This window comes from Artemia sp. Qi Xiang Cuo, chromosome 7 (genome assembly GCF_049724085.1).
Source record: "Artemia sp. Qi Xiang Cuo chromosome 7, ASM4972408v1, whole genome shotgun sequence".
Lineage (NCBI taxonomy): Eukaryota > Metazoa > Arthropoda > Branchiopoda > Anostraca > Artemiidae > Artemia > Artemia sp. Qi Xiang Cuo.
Window position 1 is genome coordinate 4,898,374 of NC_142800.1, and position 26,317 is coordinate 4,924,690.

Genomic DNA, 26,317 nt, shown 5'->3' on the forward strand with positions numbered 1-26,317 from the left:
CTTTTCCATTTCAAGCTTAACTTTACAGTCGTGATTTAACAATACTTTAACAATTGCTATATGCTTGTTGATAAAAGCTTTAGAAAATAATGCGTATCCATCTGACCATTCTTTTGAGTAAGACAGCCCATAAGAGTTGATACGCTCCTTTGCTCTTTCTAGGTCTCCTTCATGTGCCTTGTCTCCTTCACCTAACTTTTCTTCTTTTATTAAACTTCGGCCTGATGACCATCCTTTTGGGAAAAAAGGAGGAGGAATTATGACCCTCGTGCACGAAGATTTTAAACCCCAGCTTTTAAATATACCTTTTCTTGAAGACAATGATGAAATTATTTGGGTCAAAGCGCAGCCTAAGCGACTCCCTAGGCCGCTCTCTGCCGTAGCAGTGTGCGTTTTCTATTACTCACCTGGTCAGCCCACTGCAGCAAGAAAAGCTTTTTGGGAGAAGCTGCAGGAATCGGCAGATTATGTCCAGAGAACTCACCCATATTTTGGAGTAGTAATGCTAGAAGATGTTAGTGAATTCGATAGCAAATCGCTGGCCAGGTCATTTAACCTTAAAACTCTAGTCGATTTCCCAACAACTAAGGGGAATACTTCTCTGGATATAATGCTGACAAATCTTTCGGAATATTACCAGAATCCAAGTAAACTAGCACCATTTGGTGGAGGTTATCATTATATGTTACAGTGGAACCCCTTGGAAAAATTAAATTAAATATTCAGTAACCGAAGTTACTTCAGGGCCGATCACTGGCCATGGTCTGCTGCAATTCGGTGACTGGATAACGGGAGAAAACTGGGTCACGGTCTTTTCAGCTAAAGACTTGGATTCCCAAGTAGAAGAATTCCATAATAAGTTAAATTAAAAATGTCTCGTGTGCTTTCACGAACTTAAGTATAAATTTTTTTATAGTTATAAACCATACGTAAATTCAAAAATAAAGCGACTGATAAAACATAAATTGCACCTAATACGAAAAGGTCAAAAGAACCAAGCAAAACGGTTGGCAAACCAAATAAAATGGAAAATCAAAGAGGCACAAGCAAATTACTATGAAAATGAAGTTGGCCGTCTTTTGGAGTCCAATCCTTCGCAGTTCTTCAGTAAAGTAAAAAGTCTGACTGGCAAAAGTTCTCAACTAGTTCACTTCATGAAGGAGGAGCCTCTAGAGAAAACTGCGAATGATTTAAATTCCCATTTTGCTTCAATTGTGCAGTCTTACCCCTCTCTTCCACCTGAGGATCCTCCAGTAAATTTAATTACTCCTTCAGATTATAATTTAATTGTTGATATTTCATCGGCAATTATACTCAGTAAACTCTCTTTGTTAAAAAGAACTTCTATTGCCCCTTTTGACATACTAGTTGCTCTCATTATAGCATTTGCTCAAGAACTATCATTTCCCGTTCAGATAATTTTTAATACTTTAACAAAAACTGGATATTTTCCAAAGAAATGGAAGAAATTGTTTATTACCCCCATTCTAAAGAAAGGAGCAGCTAATGATTTCTCTGGTGTCCGGCCGATCACACTTACGTCAGTTTTTAGCAGAATATATGAAAGCTTTGTTGCGGCATGGCTGAAAAAATATCTTTTAAAAGTAACTGATCGAAAGCAATATGGTTACATCCCTAAGTGTTTGACAGTTCATTACCTCGTTATTTTAATTGATTTTATTTTAAAACACCTGGATGAACCTGGAAAATAGATAAATTTAATTGCGATTGAAATCAGAAAAGCATTTGACCTTGCTGATCACAAAATCCTTTTAGAAAAATTGGCGGGAAAAAATATACCCAGCTTTATTATTAAAATCATCAAGAGCTTCTTAACAAATAGAGAGCAAACTGTGAAGTATAAAGACCAATTTTAAACTCCTCTGCCAGTTTTTTGTGGAATTCCATAAGGAACTGTGATCGGGCCGCTAGGCTTCCTCCTCATGGTAAATGAAATTGCTGCTAAGATGGAGGACAGATGGAAATACGTTAACGACTTGTCCTTAACAGAAATCGTATCTAAGGATTCGAAGAGCAATGCTGCTGGTTTCATTGACCAAGTTACCTCAGAGGCGGCTGAACTAAACATGGTCGTGAATAAAGACAGATACTTGGTCACGACATTTTCTTTTCTTCGGAATACTCAACCGTCTTTCGAACCTCCTATCGCTTCCGAGCTAATAAGTCATAAAATAACTTTACTTGGTGTGGTGATTTCTTCGGACCTCTCATGGTGGGAGAATACAAAGACAATTGTAAAAAAAGCTAAAGGCGTAATCCAAATGCTAAAAAAACTGAAAAAATTTCGAGTTCCTAAGGACAAGCTGAAACTAACATTATGCAGTTTCATCCGCCCCTTAGTTGAATATGCTTGTCCGGTTTGGTACTTTGCCCTTACCCAGGATGAAACGGACAAAATAGAACGAGTTCAGAAGAGATCACTGCAAATCATTTATGGCGGTTCCTTTACCTTACTCTTTTACCTCAAAGAATTTAAATTTGAATCCCTTTCAGACAATTTTATTCTCAATCTCAAGTGTTTTTATCCTTTAGTTTGTTTATCCTGACATATCAGACAACTTTCTTTTGTTCATTATGACTAAGAGACATCATATTTGGGCTTTGCCCACGAGAGCTATGTCTGTTTTTGAATTAAATGAATTTGAATTTTCCTCAAATAACGAAATCTGAAAAGCTAAGATTTGGGATAACGGGTGTCCACCAAAAAATACTCTTGACAAAGATTAAAAAAAAACATTAACCGCTCCATTCGGTCATTCTGAGAACCGTATCAAACATCCGTCTAGCTATAATTACAAATGCCTTACAGGTGACCATCAGTGACACTCTCCTGTAAATCTCAGGGCATATACCAAGGGAAATACTTCCCTGATACAAAGAACTTGTTGGACAGGGCTGGATATCAGGCTTTTTACCAGATTCACATTCAGCCTCATGAGACTTTCCAAATTACTTGTACGGTTTTTATTGATTACAATAAGATTCCCAATGGACACACAATTATCAAAGAGTTCCATCTGTTTCTGAATTTTGCTATTGCTTATTATAACCAAACTAAAGCATGAAACTGTACACAAACTCTATTTTAGCTGACTCTTTTTTATCAGAAAGGTAATATTGTTCAGTTCTAAACTGTATATTTCAGTAAAAATTAAACAAAAATAAATAAGTAATTTTTTCCATACTTCTGTATGGAATTCCTGTCTGTATTTCCATACACCTGCCCTATACTTCTGTCAAAAAATTGTGCTTCAATTTCATTGGTTTATTTTTGTGACACATTTACGCGAGGCAACGATTGCAATTGAATTATAATCTTGAGCATGCCTGTGTTGTAGCAGTTTGAGCAGAATCAATTCGTCTATAATACTTCAAAAATATTTCTTTAATATCAATTTTAGCTTTAAATGTGCACAGAAGCAACGCTTCTTCCATGGTCTATAGTATAAGGGGGAGAATGTGAATGAATAAGATATATAACAAAGACTGTCCACGGACCTCACTTTTTTCTTCTTTTTTTTACACGAAGTAAGATAAAGACCCTAGATTGGCAAACCTTGCCCAAACACTAAAACTCCAGCTGGGTCACTGAGTCTCCAGGTTACAATAGAGCTTGTGTCTGGGTCACTGAGTCTCCAGGTATACAGTAGATCATGTTTGAAGCAATCGTTCCTACATGGTGTATGGCGGTTGTCACTTGTACATGTTGCATGTAACTTCCCTAAGTCGACTTTCCATGCCCCTTTGAATAGAAAAACATAAGAAGAACTCGTGAAAAATATTAACATGAAGTCAAATTTTTGAGTAAATCTCAGAAATACATGTGCGTGGTGCATTATTAATCATTACGAATTTTGCACTTATTTTATTAGTTTAAATATTTTACGCTTTAATCTGACTAAATGCGTTTCCAAACAAGCAGCATCGATGACCCTGTTCCAAATAGTGGAGAAAGGCTGAGTATTCTATTGTAATGCACTGTAATGCACACAAAAAATAATTATGTAATTTTGCCCTCCCTTTTCATAATAAATCTTCAAATAATGAAAACGTTTCAGATCTCGTATGATCAGGGTCGGCAGACTTTTGAAGTTGATTTTTTTTAATTTATTTGAAAATTGACAACTTTTTATACAAAATAAGTATGCAACGGTCAGCTACCAATGTAGAAAACATAAGCTATAGTAATATAAAATGTTAGAAACAAAATATAACAAACAAATATATATACTATATATTATATATTATATAAATATATAATTTATATAAATAAAACAAATATATATTTTGGATAAACAAAATATAGGACACTACAGATGTACAATTTTGATACGTAGTTTTCCCTCATGAGAATTAGTTTTCCCTTTGCTTTGCGATTCTCTCAGAGAAACTTAGGAAAATCCACCAAAGTTGGCAGCTGGGGCCTTTCAAAGTCGATTAGAACTTTTAGGGAGAATATTTCAGGCTTACAAGTACTTGGCACTAATCGGCAAAAAGTAATACGCGAGTTATGATGCAGTTACCATGGAAACACATACTCAAGTGAAAACTTGAAAAACAACTTTGGAAATGAGGAGAGAAATTAGAAGGTATTAAATAGCCCCACCAAAACCAAACCAGAAAAGGGCTATTAACAAATAAGAAGAGAAAAATAACGTGAGAAGAGGAGAAAAAAAGGAGGATAAAGCAGGTTACTATCACTAGCGGTTTATCATTATTTTAACAATTTCATCTTTCACAAGTGATGCTTTTTTATAATGATTCCCTGTGATTTTTGCACACAATTATTGTAGCTCTCTAGCTGGACTTTCTATTATTTCCAACTAGTTAAAAAAAATATATTTCAATGAAAAAAGAGCAAATTTAAAATTTAGAAGAGCAACACTGTTGTGAGTGAAGAACAAGCAGAAACTACAGTGAGATACCAAATTTTAGCTAAAATTTCCTGCCTTTAAAGTAATTACTCAAAAGGACAAAGTTTTTTTGACGGCAAGTATTCAGCGAAAATTACAACCTTAAAGGAGCAGAAACTAGCTTATATAAAACGTTAAACCCAAAACGACGAGAAATTACTAGGAATGACAAAATGAAAGCAAAAACAGAGATAAATTACAAAGTAAAATGAAACATATCTTAGAACAAACGGAAATTATCACAAATAATAGTGATAACAATAACACAATAGAAATGTTATTACACCTTACCCCTCCCCCCTCTCTCCCAAAAAAGAAAAGCCTATGAGAACGTTTTTACAATAGTAAAAGCTAGATAAGTTGCCCGCGCTGGAAATTTATCCCATTTGCAACATTTATTCATGCAGGACGAGTTTTTTTTTAATAATTTTTATAATTTTATAATTTTTGCACACAATCATTGCAGCTGTCTAGCTTTTCCAACTAGTGAAAAAAAAACTTAAATGAAAAAGAGCAAATTCAAAATTTAGACGAGCAACATTGCTGTGAGCGAAGAAATTAAACCTAAAACAAGCAAAAACTACAATGAGATTGCAAATTTTAGCTGAAATTTCCTGCCTTCAAAGTAATTAAATCAAAAAGACAAAGTCTTTTGACAGCAAGTATGCAGCGAATATTACAACCATAAAGAAGTTGCAACTAGCTTACAGCCTATAAGACTTTACACCCAAAACGACGAGAAATTACTAGGAATGACAAAATAAAAGCAAAAACGAACATAAATTACAAAGTAAAATGAAACCAAACTTAGGACAAACGGAAATTACCGTAAACAATAGTGATGTTATTACACCTTAACCCCCACATCCCCCCCCAAAAAAAGCATAGGAGAACATTTTTAAATTAGTTAAAGCTAGATAAGTTGCCTGAGTTGGAAACTGTATTTACCCGATTTGCAACTTTTAATCATTTAGGACGATTCCCTACATAATCTCTGAACTACCGTGAGTCGAAAGAGGCATGTTGAGTCTACATATACGACGTTAGGGGTTGAATTGTTAGAGGGGACTGGGGCCAAGGAGCCCCATTTTGCCCCAACTAATCATACGTATACAAAAATCCTTGTTTGCCTTCGATTGCAACCGTGCAAGGTATACCCACAATTTGCGAAACGTTTACTTGAAGTGTATTGATTTTTGAGGTCTGGGTTACAAGATTACCCCTAGGCTGGTAATCAGCATGCTCAAAAACATTTAAAAACTGAGTTTTGTGGAAATAAAACACTTAATAAAACATTAATATAATAAACAAATTAATAATAAAATATAATTAAAAAAAATATTATTAAATTATTAAATAGTTATTAAAATACAATAATTATGAATACGTATTCATAGACGATTTTATACGATTACATACGATTCATAAAATCGTATATAAGATTTTAATTATGAATACGTATTCATAGAGGATCATTTCATAAACAATCCCTTAACGATAATAAACGGAAAGACGTAAATATGTCTATATGTATGAGTATGCGGGTTAGAGGGATGGAGGATAGAGGGAGGGAGGGAGGGAGAGGGATGGAGGAGGACCTGGCTTTAGAACCCTACTTAGGACCACCTAGCCATTCAGATTGAATGGCTAAACGCATGAATGGCTAAATGCATGAATGACTAACCCCTGAATGCTCCTAAGTCAAAATATCCATTTGGTAAAACATAGTACGATATAATTATATGTTCAAGTTTAAGAGTACTCAACGCCTCCTCAACGCCTCGCTCTTTACGCTAAAGTTTGACTCTGTCTCACAACTTTATTTTTTAAAACAATAAAAAAATTTAGCGCAAAGAGCGAGGCGTTGAGGAGGGGACAGCCCCTTTCATATACGGAATAATTTCTGTTCGTTTTAAGTTTTAATGTCGTTCCTTACTTTCAGTTTAAAAAACTTGTTTTTTTTTATTTAATAATTAAAGAGATCAAAACTTCTTGTGTGACTCTGATTTCTACGAGCTGTAACATTTCAACCTTTTTATTGGTAAATATCTATAAAACTTCATTTTATGGGCTCTTTGCATGACTCAAGGACTTTGCCCCTAGGACTGAACATATAATACCACAAATACAGTACTTTTTTTTATATCTTTAGGCCATTCTAATTAAAATAGCCATCTAAGAATCACAACGGAGGGCTATGGGGTTACATGGGGGTGTTAACTGGGTTCACACTCAAAAGGAGAACTATAACATTTACTTTGCCATCGAAACAGGCCTTCTTCAAATTTTACACCATTTTCTATGTGATGAAGCCGAAAAAAAAGAACGCATAAGGCACATATCACAAAAAAAAATGAAAAGAATCTGTGACGAAGAAAAAACGAGGATAATTACGGCCGGTGACAAAAAGAAGAACAGAATTCAAACATTTCGATGGACACGTCCGTTCAACCTTCCTCGGTGCAAATAAAAGTAAAAAATACATATGAAAGTCTTCAGTACAAAATAAAAGCAAAACAAACCTGAAACAACCACTAAAATAAAAGAACCCCTCTCTAAGCGATGGTGAAAGGGCAATTGAATAAAAACATCAGACATTGATGTTCAAATATGAAAAATATGAAAATATGATATGAAAATTCAAATATGAAAAATCATTGTAGGTATTAAATTTTTTTGAAAAGCTAATCACTGGCCTAAAAAGTTTTACATCAAATCATTTCCTTTGTTTGAATAGCCTGATGTTTGTATTCAGTTACCCTTTGACCGTTCCTTAGACAGCCCCTATTTTATTTTAGTGGTTGTTTTAAAGGTTTGTTCTGTTGTTGTTTTCCCTGAGAAATTTTATCTGTATTTTTTACACTAGGACTAGGGGAACTAGGACTAGGACTTCCTAGAAACTAGGACGTCCTAGGACTAGGACGTAGAAGACGCTTTTAAGTTTTCCTGACCACCTGTTCTGTCATGAAGCCAAAAAATAAACAAAGGACATACATCGCTCTTTAATAAAGTTAGCAATATCGTTTTGTCAATGAGTCTCAAAAATCAGTTATATTCGGCGTTGCCTAAAAAAGGAAAAATAATGTTTTCTGACGCAAATCTTTAGAAATCAGAATGCAATTTTTGACATTTTTGACATATAAAAGTATAAAGGAAGACATGACTTAAATAGGTTTATAGTCTATCCTGATTTTCGCTTATTTTTAGGATTACTGACGACATTTTAAGGATTATACGATATTTTAAGGATTATTGAAAAGACAGGTACTTTTCAAATAATACTTTTTAATCTTAATAGAGAGGTTACAAGACTCCGTTACCGCACATGTCAACTACCCATTCCCTAACTAGCAGTTAAGACTTGAAAGTCAATCTATATATCTAAATAGATTAATCCATATAGATATATCTATATATTCGTGAATGAACTAAACGTTATATATTTTCTATTCATTTTTATAACCCACAGATCCTTAGATATTAGAATCCATTATGTTCAGCCATAAAACACAGTAGTTGCAAGTTTTTTTGGAACCATTTTTTCTGATTTCCTTCTTATATTCATAAAATTTCAATGTGCTTTATTTATCGCCAAAGGAATAAGCTTAGGGTACACACACTCCCTCATGATTTTAAGGATTACGACAAATGAAACATAACTATAGATGAATTACCAAATCGATTGGGGGGATCGGATGACGTAAATGGTAAAAGTTTTTGATGTTTAATATTATTTTCATCTACTGTTTAGCCTGTTGCATTTAACATTTAAATAACATTTTAATAACATTTTTACGTTTCATTTAACACCTTATTTGTGACCATCATTTTTTTTTTAAACCTAGACTTTATTTCCTTTTAAATAGATAAAAATTTAAATTTTATTTTAAAAAAAATTAGGTACTTGTATGATGTACGCCCTATCCAATATTCTTCATCTAAGCAGAACCTAAGTAAAACCGGTTTTTCCGTTAGTTTCTTTCAGCTTAGCGTGAGGACAAGACTAACAGAAGTGACAGAATAGATGAAAAATATGTAATTTGGGCTATATACTTGCACATTAGAGGGATGGGGTAAAGTATTTAAATAGTGGGAAGTTAGAAAACAATTCTTACTACATAATGAGCAGAATAATTGTACCTAACACATTAGGCATGCAGACCCGCTATACTTACCCCCCCCCACCCACCCCCTAATGTGCAAATATATAGCCCAAAATTTTTTCTAAAATGTTATATTTTTACCTTACTTAAGTATATTTCATTAGGATTGAGCGTCAGAGAAACAAGTTCCACTTAGGTGAAGAACTTTAGATAGGGCGTATATCATACAAGTACCAAAAACTAAAATAGAAAAAAAATCTAACATGATTACGTAAAAAAAAACAACCCTACACCGTCTTTTTGGAACCTAGACTAGAATTTGAACTTTCCAAGATTCATGTTTTGTACACTTTAGTTACAAATTTTCTCTACAACCATGAAAGATATCTCAATGATTCTTTTGTTTTAACGAACATACCGTAGCATAAATTTTAAATACAGGAAATTTGTATATATGATTTAATTCTATTACAATGAATTTTTTAAATTTTGCATTAAAATTATCCAGTTTCCATGACAACAAAGTGATGCACAAATAAAAATAAAAAGAGCTTTCAATACTCTTTTGCTTAAAATGCTTACTAAAACATGACAAATTGAAATTTATTTATTAAGACATCTAAAATGTTTGCAGGGAAACTTTTTGGTTGATTATGTTAAAAAAAAAAAAAAAATTTACAATGCTGACCAATAGTCTGCGTTGCGCAGGTACCGATCTCCTAATTCACTGCCTTCGGCCGGGAGCGCAATGCGTAGTTAGGGGCAAATTATCCGCACTTCCCTTGTTTTCCCCCCAGATTTCTCCACGTACCCATTTAGAGCTGGGTCGACGCTTGTTGAGGTTACAGGGTTACAGCCTTGACTCCCCTTCAAATCCAAATGCCCAGCGACAGCAGGACTCGAACCCCTGACCTCAGGATTTCAAGTCCGGACCGCTAACCACTCGGCTAGGGCGGCTCTGACTGTGGTTGGTTGTTCTATTTGTCCTAGATGATTGGATGGGTGAGTAGGGTTAAGGCCCTTAATGTAGCCTTTAAGGTTAAGGCCTTCAAATGTTTATCTGTCGTTACGAAATTTGGATTTTTTTTCTTACTAAATAATTACCTCTAGCACATTATGCATTATTTTAGTTTATTATTATGATTTTTTTTTAACAAAGAAAAAGCTATCCAGTTTCCATGACAAAAGAATGAAGTGAAAATAAAAATAAAAAGAGCTTCCGACACTGATGGGCTGAAAATGCTTACCACAACACGACAAAAAAATCAAGAGAAAAATTTATTGAGATATCTCAAATGGTTTCAGAGAACAGGGTACCTGAAGTATACAAAACATGAATTTCGAAAATTCAAATTAAACTCTAGATTTAAAAAAATAATGGTCTAGGTTTTCCTTCTAATTTAATTTTATTAGGTTTTTTAAGCCTATGCTTTTAAAAACGAAATAATGGTCAGAAATTCATGCGGCGTCAAAAGAAATATGACAAAGAGTAGAACAAAATAATATTAAAAACTAAAAATCTTATTTTTACCATTTATGTAATCCATATCTAACCCCCCTTAGTTCGATACAAAGTTTAATAAAGTAAAATCAGGATTACATAGAATATGTTTTGATTATAATACAGTCCTTATAGTTATTTTATAGTTTTTAGCATTTAATTTTATGCCAAAGAAATTGTTCAATATTTTTACAAGTTCGATCATGTGTTTGGGGATTGGAAATCTCGAATTACGAAACGGGGATTTGGGGATTGGGATTATCTCGAATTACGAAACGATTAAGTACAATACAATATGAGAACAATGGATTTCAGGCCACTACTTTTCAACTTCTCCTCTCTACTTTATACAAAGAAGAGAAGAGAATTTCTGTCTTAATGAGGTTCCACCACAAGAGACCTAAAATTGGCCTACTTAAAATTGGCCTACCTTAGCATAAAGTCTTGGAGTAAAATGCTGTGCCATAGTCCAAGGTATTAACATACTCAGAACATGATCTGATATTTCTTCTGCTCCCGGAAGACCAGAAGCTACTCTCACTAGGTGAAGCCCGATAGCTATGAACGATACAATGCTACCAGCACGTTGAGCAACAGCCTAAAAGAATAAGGCACATAAACTTTCAAGCACGTTCTGCTAACGGTTCCCAAAATCATTTTCCGCTATTTTTCTCTTTTTTTTACAACAGAAAAAAATTACTTAAAAGAGAAACAAGGGAAAAAACAAACTTGCATTTGCTTTTTCTTTTTTTATCATCAGGAAGTAGTTGCGCCATCTTAATCACTTTGAAAAAGTATCAAAACTTCCACCATTCCATCAAACCAGGAGTTCCATCAAAACTCCTCTGGGGGGGGGGGGCAAAATTCAGATTATTTAAAACTGACGCTGTGTTGAAAAAACTTTAAGCTGTTTTGATCGTAGAGTAGCATTTATATATATATATATATTGGATTTATCTTTAAATTTTTACTGTTTTTGACTTTATATTTTATCCCTTTTCTCTTTTAAATGGTTATTTTTGAGATTATTTCTGCTCTTAAGGCTGAGGACGCGTAGTTTTACACAAGGAATATATCCAGGACTGCCACAGGTTCAAGTGGTAAAAAATAGGGACTTAGGGACCTCTTTTAGTCGTAAAAGGGACCTCTCTAGGGACCATTTTGGACGCAACATGGACCTCAAAACTCAGTTTTCAGAAAGCTTTTGAAAGAAAAAGCAGTGACACAACACCAAATGACACTTGACTAAGGGCAAGAAATGGGAATGATCATTTGCAGACATCTCTTCATGATCAGAGGCCAAGCGATAATTAAGATACAGACCACCTGAGCATCATCATGTCATGGGAGGAGCTTTTTTCTTCTGAACGCTTCTCTTTCGAATAAAAAAAATCGGATTCAAAAACATAATAAAAGAGATAAGGGTGAGGTACCTAGAACACACGACCTACTACTTTTTTTGCACTGCCTTCTGCTGGAACAGAGATGTGATCAGCAACTGTTTCTTTGACTCTAACTGCTGCTGGGCGTTTTCAAGAGTGGCAGCTACCTTTTTTTGTTCATTACGCATCGACAGAGTCCCATCTATCATAGCCTGCCCTAGCTGTATCTCGACCATGTCCTTCCATTCAATGCCTTTTTTCAGCCGACTTAAGCTTCCTTAAACAACTCATCTGCGGCCTGTTCCTTAGAACCAAACAGTTCTTTTTTTTTCTTTGAGAGATTTTTCAAGAGTCTCTATTGTCTGTCTTTTCAAACAGGTTTCAGCGAGCTGAGGCTCTGTCAGCCGTTCTCTTGCCTCCAAATCCAGCCACTCTTTCTTATTTTTTTTTCTTTCAAGGCTTTTTCCTGCTGTAGGTACAAATCAGAGCTCTTTCTACCGGATTTGACTAATTTTATCAACTCTTCGGTAACATTTGCGCATGCTCCAAATCTGCCCAACCCATCTATCACAAACAGTTTTGCACCCAAAGCTCGCTCATTCATCGAAGCTCTTTCTGCTGAGAACTTGCCCGGAAAGGGAGAAAACCCACTCAATACTAGCAGACCCGTATGTAATGGTCAAAGTATTTTTTACTACTTCAAACAAGTTTGGGTATTTCCCTCCCTGAATCACGTTGTTCCACTTGTCGTCGATCCTTCCTGGCTACGGTGGAAATATGGATAACTGGACTAGCTTAAACTCGTCAACTGGTATGTTCTTTTGCGACGCGATGGGTATTTTCCTGGAAACATATAATAAACTCTGATCTGAAACTGGCTTCGAAAGTTCATTAGGATGCAGAAACGTCAATACTTTCAACAACTGCAAAAATCTCCGCCGAGTATTTGATTAAGGGCATATCTTGCGGCCGCAGAATAATGCTTCTGAACAAGCTGCATGAACGAGCGTTTTGGAAGCTCGTCTACTGACTTTTGGAAGCTCGTCTAATGACTCGAGACAGTCGACAATCTCGTCACTCATAACTGTCTGTAGCAGTGGCACAAAGTTCTTTTCATCTTCGAATGACTGAAGCGTTAGTTCAGCCCTAAGCTATTTTTTTTTTTTTTTTTTTTTTTTTTCAAGCTCGTAACTACAACAAATCAGCATCGCCACTAGGGGTGATATACTCCTAGATTGTTTTTTTTTTTTAAATCCCACCTCCTCTCCTCTCAGTGGTACTAACATCTTTATTTCCGAAACTAATAACTACATTTATGTACCACCAACACAAAAAAAAAAAAAAAAAAAAAAACATACAAAATTTTTTAACTTTACATTATCATAACAATCAAACTATAAATTTGAGCAGTTAATACATTACAGGTTTAATTTGGGGGCATTCTACAACCAATTAACCAACATTAATACAACATCTGCCTAGCCGCTTTGCAGGGTGCCCTTCCGGTATAGGGAACCCCTTCCACGTTGGCACCAACTATCAAACTCCAAAAAAATACTTTATTTTGCCTCCAAAATCCCTCTGTTTACCTTATAATCCCATCCTCCCAAATTACTCTCTCTCTTACCTCAAAAACGCCCAAATAAAAAACTTTGTCTGAACATCATCTTACACATACATACACTCAACACTTAGACAAAGTTTTTCATTTTTATTTTTTTCAATTATTTCTTCATTTTCTAAAAGCCCTTTTCAACTGCTCAAATTCCAAAAAAAAAAAAAAAAAAAAAAAAAATATATATATATATATAAAACATATTTAATAAATATTCATTTCAAAATATTTCTCAAATCTATTACTTATTCTCAAAAAATCTAGTTCTTTATCCAAAAACGTTTTAAAAATATCAATATTTATTTTTTCCTTCCTTTTTCTTCTGCTCCATACATACCGGCATAAATTTCCTGCTATAAAACACACCATATTTTTCTTTTTATCCTCCATTTTTTCCATTTATCTAACTTTATAATCCTTTTTTTATCCTCCTCACTTTCTATACTCCCACCTAAATTTCTTACTATCTCAAAAACAAAATTAAAAATATTTTCATTTTTCTCACACTCCAAAAATTCATGAGATAGTCCATCTAGTACCACCTCTGAACAGAGGTGACACCTTGGGTTTTCACTTCTAATAAAACGCGCAATTCTATCTCTATACGGCATAATCCTATGTATTATCATAAACATAACTTCTCTCACCCTTGTTTCCATGGGGAAGGCGTGGAGGTTACTAAATGCTGTTTCAAAATTTATAAAAGGTTCTTTTTCCTTTACATGATAAATTGGTTCATTTTCTGTCAATTTCAGCAAATTTCCAATTTCACGTTTTTCATTTTTTCCTCTACTTCTAACAGGCCATTTTCTTTTGCCTGTTGTATAACTTTAAAAATGTTTCGTGCATACAATGGGATCTTTGTTTCTGGAAAATATTCTTCATTCAGTGCTTTTATTAGCCACTCTCTTGTTAAAATAGAATGATTTCCTCCATTTAGGGAGTCAATCGTATTTCTTATTAGGAGGTTCTTGCAGGCTGACCGAAAATTCAAAACTCCATTTCCACCTTTATCTTTAGGTTGATAGAGCATTCCCTTGTTTAGTTTTTCAACCTTACCATGCCATACAAACCTCCAAGTATGTTTCTCAATTTCTGTCACCAGGGAATCCGGGAGGGGGGTTATGGGTGCAAGATAGAGGAGTCGGGGGATGCAATGAATTTTGATGTATGTTGCTCTTTGGAATACTGTCAAAGACCAATTTTTTTCATTTCTACATGCAAGTACTGAATTTCTGCCACTTTCTTAGACCATGCCTTCTGCCACATGTTTCCTTCTGTGCTAATATTAACTCCAAGTATTTTCGTCGACGTCACGATTGGTAGCCAAGAAAAATTTTCCAAGCTCTTTTTCCATTCTTCATCATCACTTAGAGGTAGCATGTTGCTCTTCTTCTTGTGGATCTTTACCTTATAATGTTGTTCATACCATCTCAGGGCTCGAGTTACTTCCAGTACATCTTGAGATCCATTCGCTAAGAAAGTTGTGTCGTCTACATAAGCTGCTGACTTGAGTACCTTTGCCTCGTGAATGGGTATACCTGTAATACGTGTTTCAATATATTTTATGAAAGGATCAAGGTAAATCTCAAAAAGATACGACGAGCTCGGGTCTCCTTGTCTTAAACCAATTTCAAAAGGGAATGGTCTCGTCTTTTCTCCATTCAAAACAATCTGGCCTGTAGCATTTATATATAGGTTCTTAAAAAAAATCATAAACTCTTTACAAAAAGAAAATTTCTCTTTCATCAAAATCCATAATATTTCTCTCTCTACCGAGTCATATGCTTTAATTAATTCTATGCAGAATCATGCCCACGAAAGCTCACGTTTTAAAAGCTCTTCTTCTTTTTCCAGGAATAGATCTCTCAGCATTCTAAGTATATGCTGTATTTTCCGGCCTTTTATCCCACCGTATTGAGTCTCTCCTAATATCTTCCCAATAATCTTCTTTAGACGATTAGTCAATATTTTTGAAACTAATCGAGTATCGCAGGGCAGTAGCGAAATCGGTCTCCAATTTTCCAGTTTCTCTGGGTCTCCTTTTTTTGGGACCAAAGTAATCACTGCTAGTAATTGGGTTTTGTCTGCTCCTTTTTTTTGTCATTTCATTCATCGCCCCTAAAAGCGTTTCAGATATTTCACCATAAAAGAGTTTGTAAAACTGATATCCGAGGCCATCCTTTCCTGGGGCTTTCCCGCTCTTTGTTTCTTTCAGAGCTTGTTTTAGTTCCTGTTCCGTGATATTCTCACATAAAAGTTTATTTTCATGGTCGGCTACTTCATTAGTGACGCAGAAACCTCCAATGTCCAGATTCTCTTTTCTCTTATATATCTTTCGGTAGTAGTCCCGGACTTGCACACGGATTTGTGTCTCTTCTTCGATTATTTTTCCATCATCTTGTTTCAAACGTTTCATTATATTTTCTTCTATTTTTATTTTTGCTTTCTGGATCAGTGCTAGACTAATTTGTTCCCTTCATATATTTCGCTTAGTCGATTTGTTTTTTTCCAATGTTCAAAACGCTCATTTTCCAGTTTTTTTAGTTCATTTTTAATTTCCTGATACTCGATAATAGTGCTGTTTTCATTCCCATCTATTTCCGCTTTAAGTAGTGTCAGAACTCTTTTCAAGTGACGCTCATGTGTCGTTTTTTCTGATTTTATTTTTCTTTCTAATTTTTTTAAGAAATTTGTTATCTCCCTTTTTATCTTCAACCACTTCTCCAGTTGACTTCTTGATTTGTTTTTCTTTTTCCATAAAATCCAGGATTTTTCCTTTGATTTGATTCCTTACCCACTTATCTTTAAGCAAGTCTGGGTGCAGGTTCCAAAAAACAGGCTTCATTATTTCATCTTTTGTTTGTTTTCCAACAATCATTCGCACAGCATCGTGATCAGAAAAAGTTACATGTTCGTGTATTACTTGACTAATTAATTTTTCCATTCCGGATGTTACATAAATTCTGTCAATACGGCTTGCGCTGCGAGTTCCCACTCTTGTAAAAGATATGCTATTATTTTTTTTCTATCCATACATCTAGTAAACTGTAAGTCTGAATAAATTTTTTAAGCGTTTCATTTATACATCTACATGCAACTTTCTTATTTTTTACCGAAATGTCGTATTCTCTTACACGCAGTTAAAATCTCCCAGTAAGACTATTTTTCCATTTGGTGGTGTGTACTTTGGTAGTATTGTCTCAGTTACAAAAACTCTCTCCTTTGCATTATTGGTGCCTGATGGCATGTGTACATTTACAAGGGTCATTCCACTAAGTTTCATAAAATATATTTCACCATCTTCCTCGTATGTAAAATCCTCTGGATTCACTTTAATTCCTCTTTTATAATGAAGCCTGTGTCATGTGTTGCGTCTGCGGTGAAAAGCATGTATCGTAACTTTTGTAAGTTTTTTATTTAGGAGTGTCTAGTTCTTGTAGGGCTAGGACGTCCCAGCTTGATCTCTTTAGGTAATCTAAACACATTTCTTGCCGCTTCAACTGCTTTAAACCATTTAAGTTCAATGTTCTTATGTTCAGGTTCGTTTCTTTGCATGTATATTTGCCCCTTTTTTCTTTTCAGGTCTCTCACTTTCTTCTATTAGTGAAGAATTGCTTAGTTGTCTTTTGGGAGTTTCCTTTTTCTTTCCTGGGGCAGGAAGGACTGATGCCCTGCATTCAGTCTTGTTTGTTCATTTTCTTTTGACTATCAGTCTTTGGAATTCTATTTTTGGTTTCCCTTAAGTTACTTCCCCTTTAGGCTCTGTTATCCTTTTATCTGTACTTTCCGGAGTTGCTTCTGTTTCGTTTGTGTTTTGTTCGCTGGTTAAGTTTCCTACAGCTTGTAGGACCATATCTATTGCCTGTGACGGGGTAAGCTTTTGGATCTCTGGAGTTCGAAAATCAGGAACTACTGGAGTGATTCCTTGAAATTTTTGTTACTATGGGTGATTTGTGGGGTTTGGTGGTTGGGGGAGAAAACTAGGATTATATGTTAATGATCTACTGTTCTCGTGGGTCCAAACCACTAATTCGGTTCGAGTATTTCTTTTTTTTTGGGCAGTGCTCATCGTATTGGCTAGCCTAATGGCAGTTAAAGAAAAATTTTGGTTGCGCTTCGTAGCGAACAAATATTTTTTTATTTTTTCACATGATTGATGGAGGAATATTTTTTGTTATATTCATCAAAGCTGCGGCTCGGTCAGTGAAAACTTCAATTAATCCTATTCCTTCGTTTTTTTCCTCCGGATATTTAAAACTTCTCCATATCCTGCAAGGACCTCTGCGAGATCATGCTCTGTTGCCTCGCCCGGTACGCACCTCAGAGCAGCAACAACTGGTCTTTTCCCTACTCTGTCGCACGTAACAGGATATCTTTCGTTATTGAAATTAAATTTTAGGTCTTCTTATTTCCATTGTTCGCACATCGTATCTGCAATAATGATGGACGCCAGCGTGACACGGACTATGCCAAGCTTTTTAAAATCATCAGAATCTATCGCTCGCACATTTCCAGCATTCAGGTTTAGAGATTTTAGCCATCGATGTATATCTAGGTCTAAAATCTCTTGGGCTATATTTTCTGGTACTGCTCTAAAACTGAAACACACTGTTGCCTTCCCCATATTACATATCCTTTACACACACACACACAAAAAAAAAAACCCCCACCACAAATCAAAAAAAACTCACTTTTTTCCCTTCTCTTCCTTTCCTTCCTTCCCCTTTTTCTTCCTTCCTCTTTTTCTCTTTCCTTCCTTTCCATTTTTTCCCCTTTCTTTTTTCCTCACTAAAACAATTCCCTACTTAACAAAACACAAGAAGAACAACTTATCGCTTATTGACCGTCTCTTTCGCTGCAATTACTGTATGGGTTAAATATATCAAAATTGGAATGAATCGCACTGCATTGAACAGACGCCAAAACGATACTGAACAGTACAGCCCTAAGCTATTCGGTCACTTAGGGTTTTAAAACTCGTCCAGCAGATTCAGCTCCGTATAGAGTTCATGCACTAGCGGCTCTTCCCCTTGAAACTTTTCGGTGAAACGTGTGAAGAGGTTCGAACTATCAACAACAACCTGACACACTACCTTCATGGTCGGTTGTTTTATCAGCCGGATGATCTCTTTGTATCCATTTGATTTCATAAGACTAGGGTTTTTCTTTGGAATATAGACAACAAAGTACTCAAACAGAGCTGGCATCTGTTCCCTTAGCCTCAAAGCAGCAGGTCCTATTGTTAACCATCTGTTGGGTACGTGTTTCAAAAAGCAAGACTTAGGTATGCCCGTTTTCTCTAGAATCTTCCCGTAGTCTTTTTATCTAGCCGGTCAGCCAGTAAAAAAGTACTACCCCTTGATGATCAGATTGGAACAATTCTCGCCGATTTCCTGCAAACCCTTCCGAAAAGCGTTGGGTACCAAATGGATCTTGCAGGTACCAATATCAGGGAGACCTTTGCTATCTATCAATTCACATTTTTCACTGTCAATCAGTCAGAAAAGTTTTTTGTTTACGTTCGTGCCATCAAAAATTAACGCTAGTAGTTTAGAGATAGAAAAACCAATCTCATCGATCGTCCTGGCTACTTCTGACTTCAGCTGTGGCATTTCCAATAAACGCAGTTTTCAGATGTCTTTCTACCACTCGTTTCATCTTTTCGGACCAGAATCAGATCCTCATCTGAAGCTCTTTCTTACTTTCTGACTTTGTGGTTTCGTCAAACTCGACAACATAATAACTGTTGCCGACTTCATCAAGGGTCATCTTCCAGAAATGAGGTCCAAGAGCTTTGGTTAAAAAATAAGCGAACTTAGTTCGCCCGAAGAAGAAGTTTTTGACCACTATGTCTCTGAACATTTTTCCAAATACATCTGCTATTCCGTCTGCGAATTTCTCAGAATAGTCAGACTCAATCATCTTCAGAGCCCATGTAATTTCTGCAACTGTTGTTTCATCCCGCACTAGATAAGCACTCAAGTGCATTGGCAGTTTTGCCAGTTCGCCGCTCTCCATGGAAGATGCTGCCGATAGACGAAGCTGATTTGGCGTTAGCTTTATGGTAATATTTTTTTTATGTTCAGCAGTTCTGGCGTTCTGCAGTATAGCATAGGATCCCTTATGGCAGACAAGTGATGTATTGCAGGTAGAACAGTAGAAAAAACACAGATCTCCCGAAACGGCTTTACGCCACTCTTTCATTTGGTTTCCCGTCACATCTTTCTCTTCCAACCAAGGTCCCTTGAATTTGCACTTTCCCATTCTTATTCCAACTGAAACTTCACACCCTAAACCTTAAAAAAGGAAAGCAGATAGTAGTAAAATATATAGGCTATTACCAGAAATGCATTTAAATTAATTAAAAAAAGACGGTAGAAAGTAGTCTAATATTTCGAGAAATGTATGTAAGCTCAAAATCGTGTAAGAAACCTGGTTTTAAGTAAGAAACCTGGTTTTAACACCGCCTCCTTCGTATTTTGTGCTTGGAGCCATTCTCTTTTCTCTCTGTGTGTAAAAGTGACACCCAGAAAAGTTTTCTAAGTAACCTAGCCTATTGACTCCAGAGGCAAAGGGGTTCACTCCTTTTTGTTACTAGTCTGTCTCCTCTATCCAGACAGTAACTCTTTAACCTATGTAACAACAAGTCTTGTCTTTATAAGATAATCAAAAACAGGTTGGGGACCTTTATAAATTTAAGGGACCAATAGGGACCTTCACCTGATTTTGGGGACTTTGTGGCAGCCATGTATATCCATCGTGAATTTTGTCTTTTCTTTTCACTTTACAAGACATTGACTCGTTGTTTTGTTTTTTTTCTCGAGATTGAGGCTTAAGCAAAACCCAAAATTATGTTTCCAAAATAAAACCTCCCTCCAAATGGTTTGATCCTCCTACCCTCCGAATAAAAGTCCTGCGGACAGTCGTGCAAAGTACAAGTATACAGTCAATAAAAACAATTTAAAAAAAAAATTGATGAAAATGTGGAATTACTGGCCTACTTGAAGAGTTTTGATGACTCTTAGGATTACGAGAACTGCATTTGCAAAAGGCAAAAAATCACAAAAAAACTCTAGTAAATATAATTATATTTTATAATTATACTTTATAAAATATAAATATAAATATAATTAATTAAATATAAGGCCTTTATAGATGCTTTTGGTTACAGTAGTATATAGCCTACAGTATCCTAAATTCATTAGGGCCCTATGTAGAAAGTACCCAGTGACGTACCTCCAGCATTTTTATTGGGAGAGGGGAGAGGGGTTCATATACGGATAGTTAAGGTGCATGGGCTAATAAAAATGTTTTCTCTAAATTATTGGGGGGATAGCTGCCCCCCCCCCCCCGAAACGACACCCCTGATAGTACCCTACCTCTTGTTTCTTACGTTTGTCTTTTTTCACCAGGCAACTTTTTGGACTACCTGTGTCTTCTTGTGAGCCTCTCGATCCTAGCCTCTCGATTATAATCAAAAATTCAAATAAAAAATAAAATCAATTAAAACGCAATTAAAAATCAAAACGGCGCCAAAAGATTATACAAAAACGCGTAAACTCCCAACTCTTTCAAAACAAAGAGAAAAGAGACAGAAAATTTTTAATTAAAACAGTCAAACGAAACAAATGATTGCGAGTTAAATTCCTCTGAATTCTTTTTCAACAAAAGTCATAACAAAACATAAACAAGAAAAGAAAAACGAAATAAATAATATGAAAACAAAACAATATAAACAAAGGATGAAAATACAGCAAATTATAATATATTAACAAATAACCTAGTCATGCATACTTTAGAGCAGGACTCCAAACTAGGACTGCATCTACCCCTAGGGACACAATATTTCTATTCTTATAATTCTACAATATTCCTAGGGACACGAAAGTGGGGCTAATTCACAATATTTCTACAATATTCCTAGGGGCATGAAATTGGGGCTCATGAAAAAGGGAAAAATATTTCTTTGGTACGATTTTATCAAGGATTTGAACGCTATTAGTCGATGTAGTACATTTACATGTTTAGCGTATATATTATTATATTTATTATATATTTACATACTGCATTTATTACATTTTATATATACTATAAAATTACATATTACACATGTTTAGTACATATACATATTATAAAACATGCCTATACGTATAAAACATACCTAGCCCTGATAATTTTAATGAAATATTATACAATAATTTTTTGCACCAAAAATACAATACTTTAGTGCGTTTACATATTGCATTTACTGCATTGCATACTACATATTTACGTGCATTACGTGCATTATCTACATATTTACAGCATATTTTAAAAGTGGAATAAATTCTTCCATACATCCTAGGAAACGCCCCTCCTACAGTTGGTTTAAAAATGTGCAAAACATTCCCTTCTTAATTCGTTGTTTTTATACCAAGCATTTCTGTTTTCCTATCCTTTTTTTATGGCTCATTTTTAAAATATTTCTCAAATTTATATGTATTTATCTCAAAATTCATAATGTTAGGCAAATGCTAATTTCGGATCATGGTTTTATCCGACAAATTATCTGATAAAAAACGTCAAGTCCTCTACACCGACTTTTTAACTTGCACAGATATTTTCTATCTCCCTATTCTAAATCTCCTTTCTTTTCACCGTTTTTTTTTTTGTATACGAGGGCGCTTTACATAGTTTGTCTATTGAGTATATTTTGTGGTAATTAAAGTTGATGCTTAGCTTTGGTGGTGTCTAGTGTCTCGACCGTGATCCCTTTAGTGTGGCAGCCATTTGGCCTGACGAGAGGGCACTTCGATATTAATCTCTGGTTTTGTAAGTCAATTCTAAAAAATTTTATCCTTCATTGTTATTTTCTAAATTTTCAAAAAAAGGTCTTACGTCTGAGAAGAACAACGTCACCTTTTATTATTATTATTTTTTTTACATTAATTGTCTTATAGTTTAACAGGATAGTCGTTTTCAGCAATATCCTTCAAAGCCCTAAACGCTTGTTGGAAAAGATGAGAAAAGCAGAGCCATAGCAAGAATTTTTCCGGGGGGGGGGGTACATTTCTTTAAATGCATCAAATATTTGTTTAAATGTATTTTTGTTACGTTTTTACAAATCGGATAACAATTTCGTTGGGGAGGGGAGAAACCCCCAAAGCCCTACCCCCCCCCCCCTCGGTGCCCGCTGAAGAGAATCAATAAAAATATCTTCTTTTCCTCAAAATTAAGGTTAAGAATTCAAGGAAAATACAAATTAGAATTTTCCCAATATATCATAATTGCAGAAAATAGAGTGACTACCTATACAAAAGGTATGTAATTCAAAAGCTTTTCATTTAACTTAAAGGCTTAGAATTCCACTCAGAAGAGCCAATCAGGTGGAATCTAACTTTCAGTTCATTTTCCTGTGCTATGGCTTAAAATAAATTTCACAATAGTTAACAGCCAATCAGGTTCCAAAAAGGCGTGGTTATTTGTCTCTCCAAAAATGTGCATTTACTTATAGTACAGGCAAATGGAGGTTTGACCAGAAACAAATTGCAACATAAATGATTCTTACATCATCTTGTAGAGAAAACAAAACGGAAACCCATATCCCTTTTCGCATTTTCCGAGTAGACGCAAAATAACCGTTTTTTTGATTTTAATTCTATTTTTTTTTACGTTTTCAAAAAAAAAAATATAATTTTAGTATAAGACCGTTTTTATTGACATTAATTATTATTATGTTTAAGAATTACAAGCTGAGACAGAAAATGAAGCCAGATTGGGTGTCTGGTGCAAAACAAAAAAGTTTCACTATCGTCAATATGCGTTGCGGTAATTTTTGTAAAGACAATCAATCGGCACTTGTTATTCAACAAATGATCGGTTGTTCGTAAAAATACCTGAACTAGGCACTAGTATAAGACACTTCGAAGGCTACGTAATGCAATAAAAATGAAAATCGTCACATTCATCACTCAGTTTTTTAAAGATTTCAAAGTTTATTCCCAAGATTTGACTGAGAAATCAATTAGACGAAGACCTCAAGTAATGCCAGAAAGTCGAGTAGAACATCAGTCCACTGTCGAACATCAAAGCTTTGGTTCCAGTATTTGGACATGGTTGCGATTCTACGAAACTTTGTAAAAGGAGAACGAACTGGGTCATGGGAGCTCCATTTGAAGTCTACCTCAGACATGTTAACTTACCTGGCGGCTGCAGGACACAACCACTATACGAAATCATGCCATCTTTACCTCTAGCGAATGGACAAGCTCCAAGATACCCATCCTACGGTCTACCAGGCTTTCCAGAGTGACATGCATGTAGTAAGACATTCTGATAGATTCTGGGCTGGACTCTCCACAGATCTTGTCATTGAACAGGAGCTTATGCGCTCTCTTAAAACCTCTGGTGGCCTTACCAACGGCAGCGGCATGACAGAGGCTCAGAGGTCCTTATGGGTTTTGTTGCGACCAGTCTGCTCTACAGTAAACCTTCTGATGGAACGTATCTCACAAATTCTGTACGTTACAAGTGATCAGCACAAGGATATGTCAGAGCCGATGCAACTGAGATACTGCAAAGATACGCAGACGATTATCGAGTTTCTGGTAAGGGGTTCACCAGTTGAGGGAGATGTTCAGTTAAGAAGCATAGCAAATGGTCTAACTGCCTATCCGTCTGCCAACGTTGATTCTGCCAAAGATATTGGCCTATAAGTCATTGACGCCTTGTCTGGACTGCTGGTCTCTGAATTTGTTTTTCGACTAAAACAACTGGCAATCCAGATGACCACCAAGCAACGTCCACGGGGAGACTGCAAACGACTAGACCCGACTCTTCTTTTTCAGAGGTTTATCATGATCGCGAAAAGGATCAATCTTACGGAAACTGAGTACTTTCAACACGAACTGTGTTCCTACCCAGCGTCACTTTTTGACAGCTCCTGCATGCTCCGGACTGCGAACAAACCAGAACTTGCGAAGGCCACAGCCCAGGTGTGCAACCTTGAGAAGCATTTATTTCCCCTCCCCGAAGGCACTCGATATATCCTAGACGGAGGAGCTCTGCTGCACAGGATACCATGGACAAAAAATCAAAGATACCTGGAGATACTAAACCATTATGCAACTTACGTGACAGGAAAGTACCCTTCTGCCACTATCGTTTTCGATGGCTACGATGGTGGGGCTTCCATAAAAGATATGGCTCACTCGCAGAGGAGTCGTACAGTTGGCCGTGAGATCTTCTTCACAACAGATATGCAGCTCAAGGTGAAGAAAGAAGAGTTCTTATCTTGCAAGAAAAACAAAACCAGGTTTATCTGCGCTTTGGCTGATCATCTCCGTGCCAAGAGTGTCACTGTCTCCCAAGCATCAGGTGACGCAGATGTCCCGCTTGCGGAAGCTGCTGTTGCCTCTTCACGGGATCAGACACTGCCGTAGTTGGGGACGATACCGATCTATTGGTTCTCTTATGCTACCACTGTGACTTGTCAAGCAAGAAACTATTCTTCGCACCTGAGCCAAAGTTGAATAAAGCTCCCCGAATATGGGACATACACACCCTGAAAGAGAAGCTGGGACAAGATACTTCTCATCTGATCCTTTTTGCTCACGCCCTGTTAGGCTGTGACTCTACTTCGCGAAGCCACGGTGTGGGAAAAGGTCTTGCACTGAAGAGGCTGATAGAAGACAATGATTTCCGAACATCAGCTGAAGTGTTCATGCAGAAGTCTGCTTCGAAGGAAGGAATCAAGACCCCTGATGAAGACGCCCTGCTGATCATATACGGTTCGTCGAAAGGAGGGAACTTGAACAAACTCCGCAGAGAAGTTTTTGAAAAGAAAGTGACAACGGCAAACTCTTTTGTTCACCCAGAACATCTGCCACCAACTTCTGATGCAGCCAAATTTCATAGCTATAGAGTTTTTATCAAGCTCAGGTATGGACCGGGGAGCCTGATCCGGAACTGAAAGCCGAGGAATGGGGATGGAAGAATAAAGATGACTTCTTGTACCCATTAACAACTGACCTCCCACCAGCCCCGCGTATGCTCCTTAAGATCGTGAAGTGCTCCTGTCTTGTACAGTGTAGTTCAGCGAGGTTTAGGTGCTTTAAAAACGGATTTGTTTGTACTTGAGCATGCAGAACCTGCAAGGTAACAATGTGGTCCAACTCCCCAAAAATCGACAGCAACAATGATGAAGAGAACCTAGAACCCTAGTTGTTAATCCATTCCAAATGAAGAATTTGTAAAACTAGTCGGAATCTGATTCTCTCTTGTGTATGTTTTGTAGGATTGATTCTATTTAATAGACTGTGAAGATTAGACACTATGTGTTGACAATAAATAGTATATGAAGAGTGTTTTAATTGTGATTTACGATACTGACCATTGAAAACCAGTTCGGTTTGTAATTCACTGTCCCTAATTATTTTCTAAAAAAAACGATTTTTTTTCTGGTTCAGTGAACAAACTATGTGATTCTATTTTCGGTCTCAGCTCGTGATTATACGTCAGAAACACACTTTCATTAAAGAAAATCGGGCTGTAACGAAAATTTTATTTTTAGGCGAAAATCGTCCAAAAGATGCGGTTACTGTTTGTATGGTGCTTCTTACGATAAATCTAACTTCGTTTTCGATCTCTCCATGTTCGGGTGGGTTATAATCATACTTCAGTTGAAGAAAAGCCGGCTTCAACGAAAATTGAGATTTTTATTCGAATAACGGAAAAAAATAGCATTAAAAGCCAAAAAACGGTTAATTTGCGTCGACTCAGAATATGCGAAAATGGATATG

The 26,317-nt window shown here is 36.0% G+C and overlaps 1 protein-coding gene across 2 annotated transcripts in view; it reads right to left on the reverse strand.

The window, feature by feature from the left end:
- The window catches only part of LOC148949884 (tRNA (guanosine(18)-2'-O)-methyltransferase TARBP1), a 187,192-nt gene that overhangs the window by 106,262 nt on the left and 54,613 nt on the right, over positions 1 to 26,317 (reverse strand). For both annotated transcript variants that reach the window (XM_089091980.1, XM_089091981.1), the window contains exon 5: positions 10,969 to 11,136. In XM_089091980.1, coding sequence (XP_088948106.1) covers positions 10,969 to 11,136 — 168 coding nt within the window. The remainder of the gene's footprint in view (positions 1 to 10,968; positions 11,137 to 26,317) is intronic.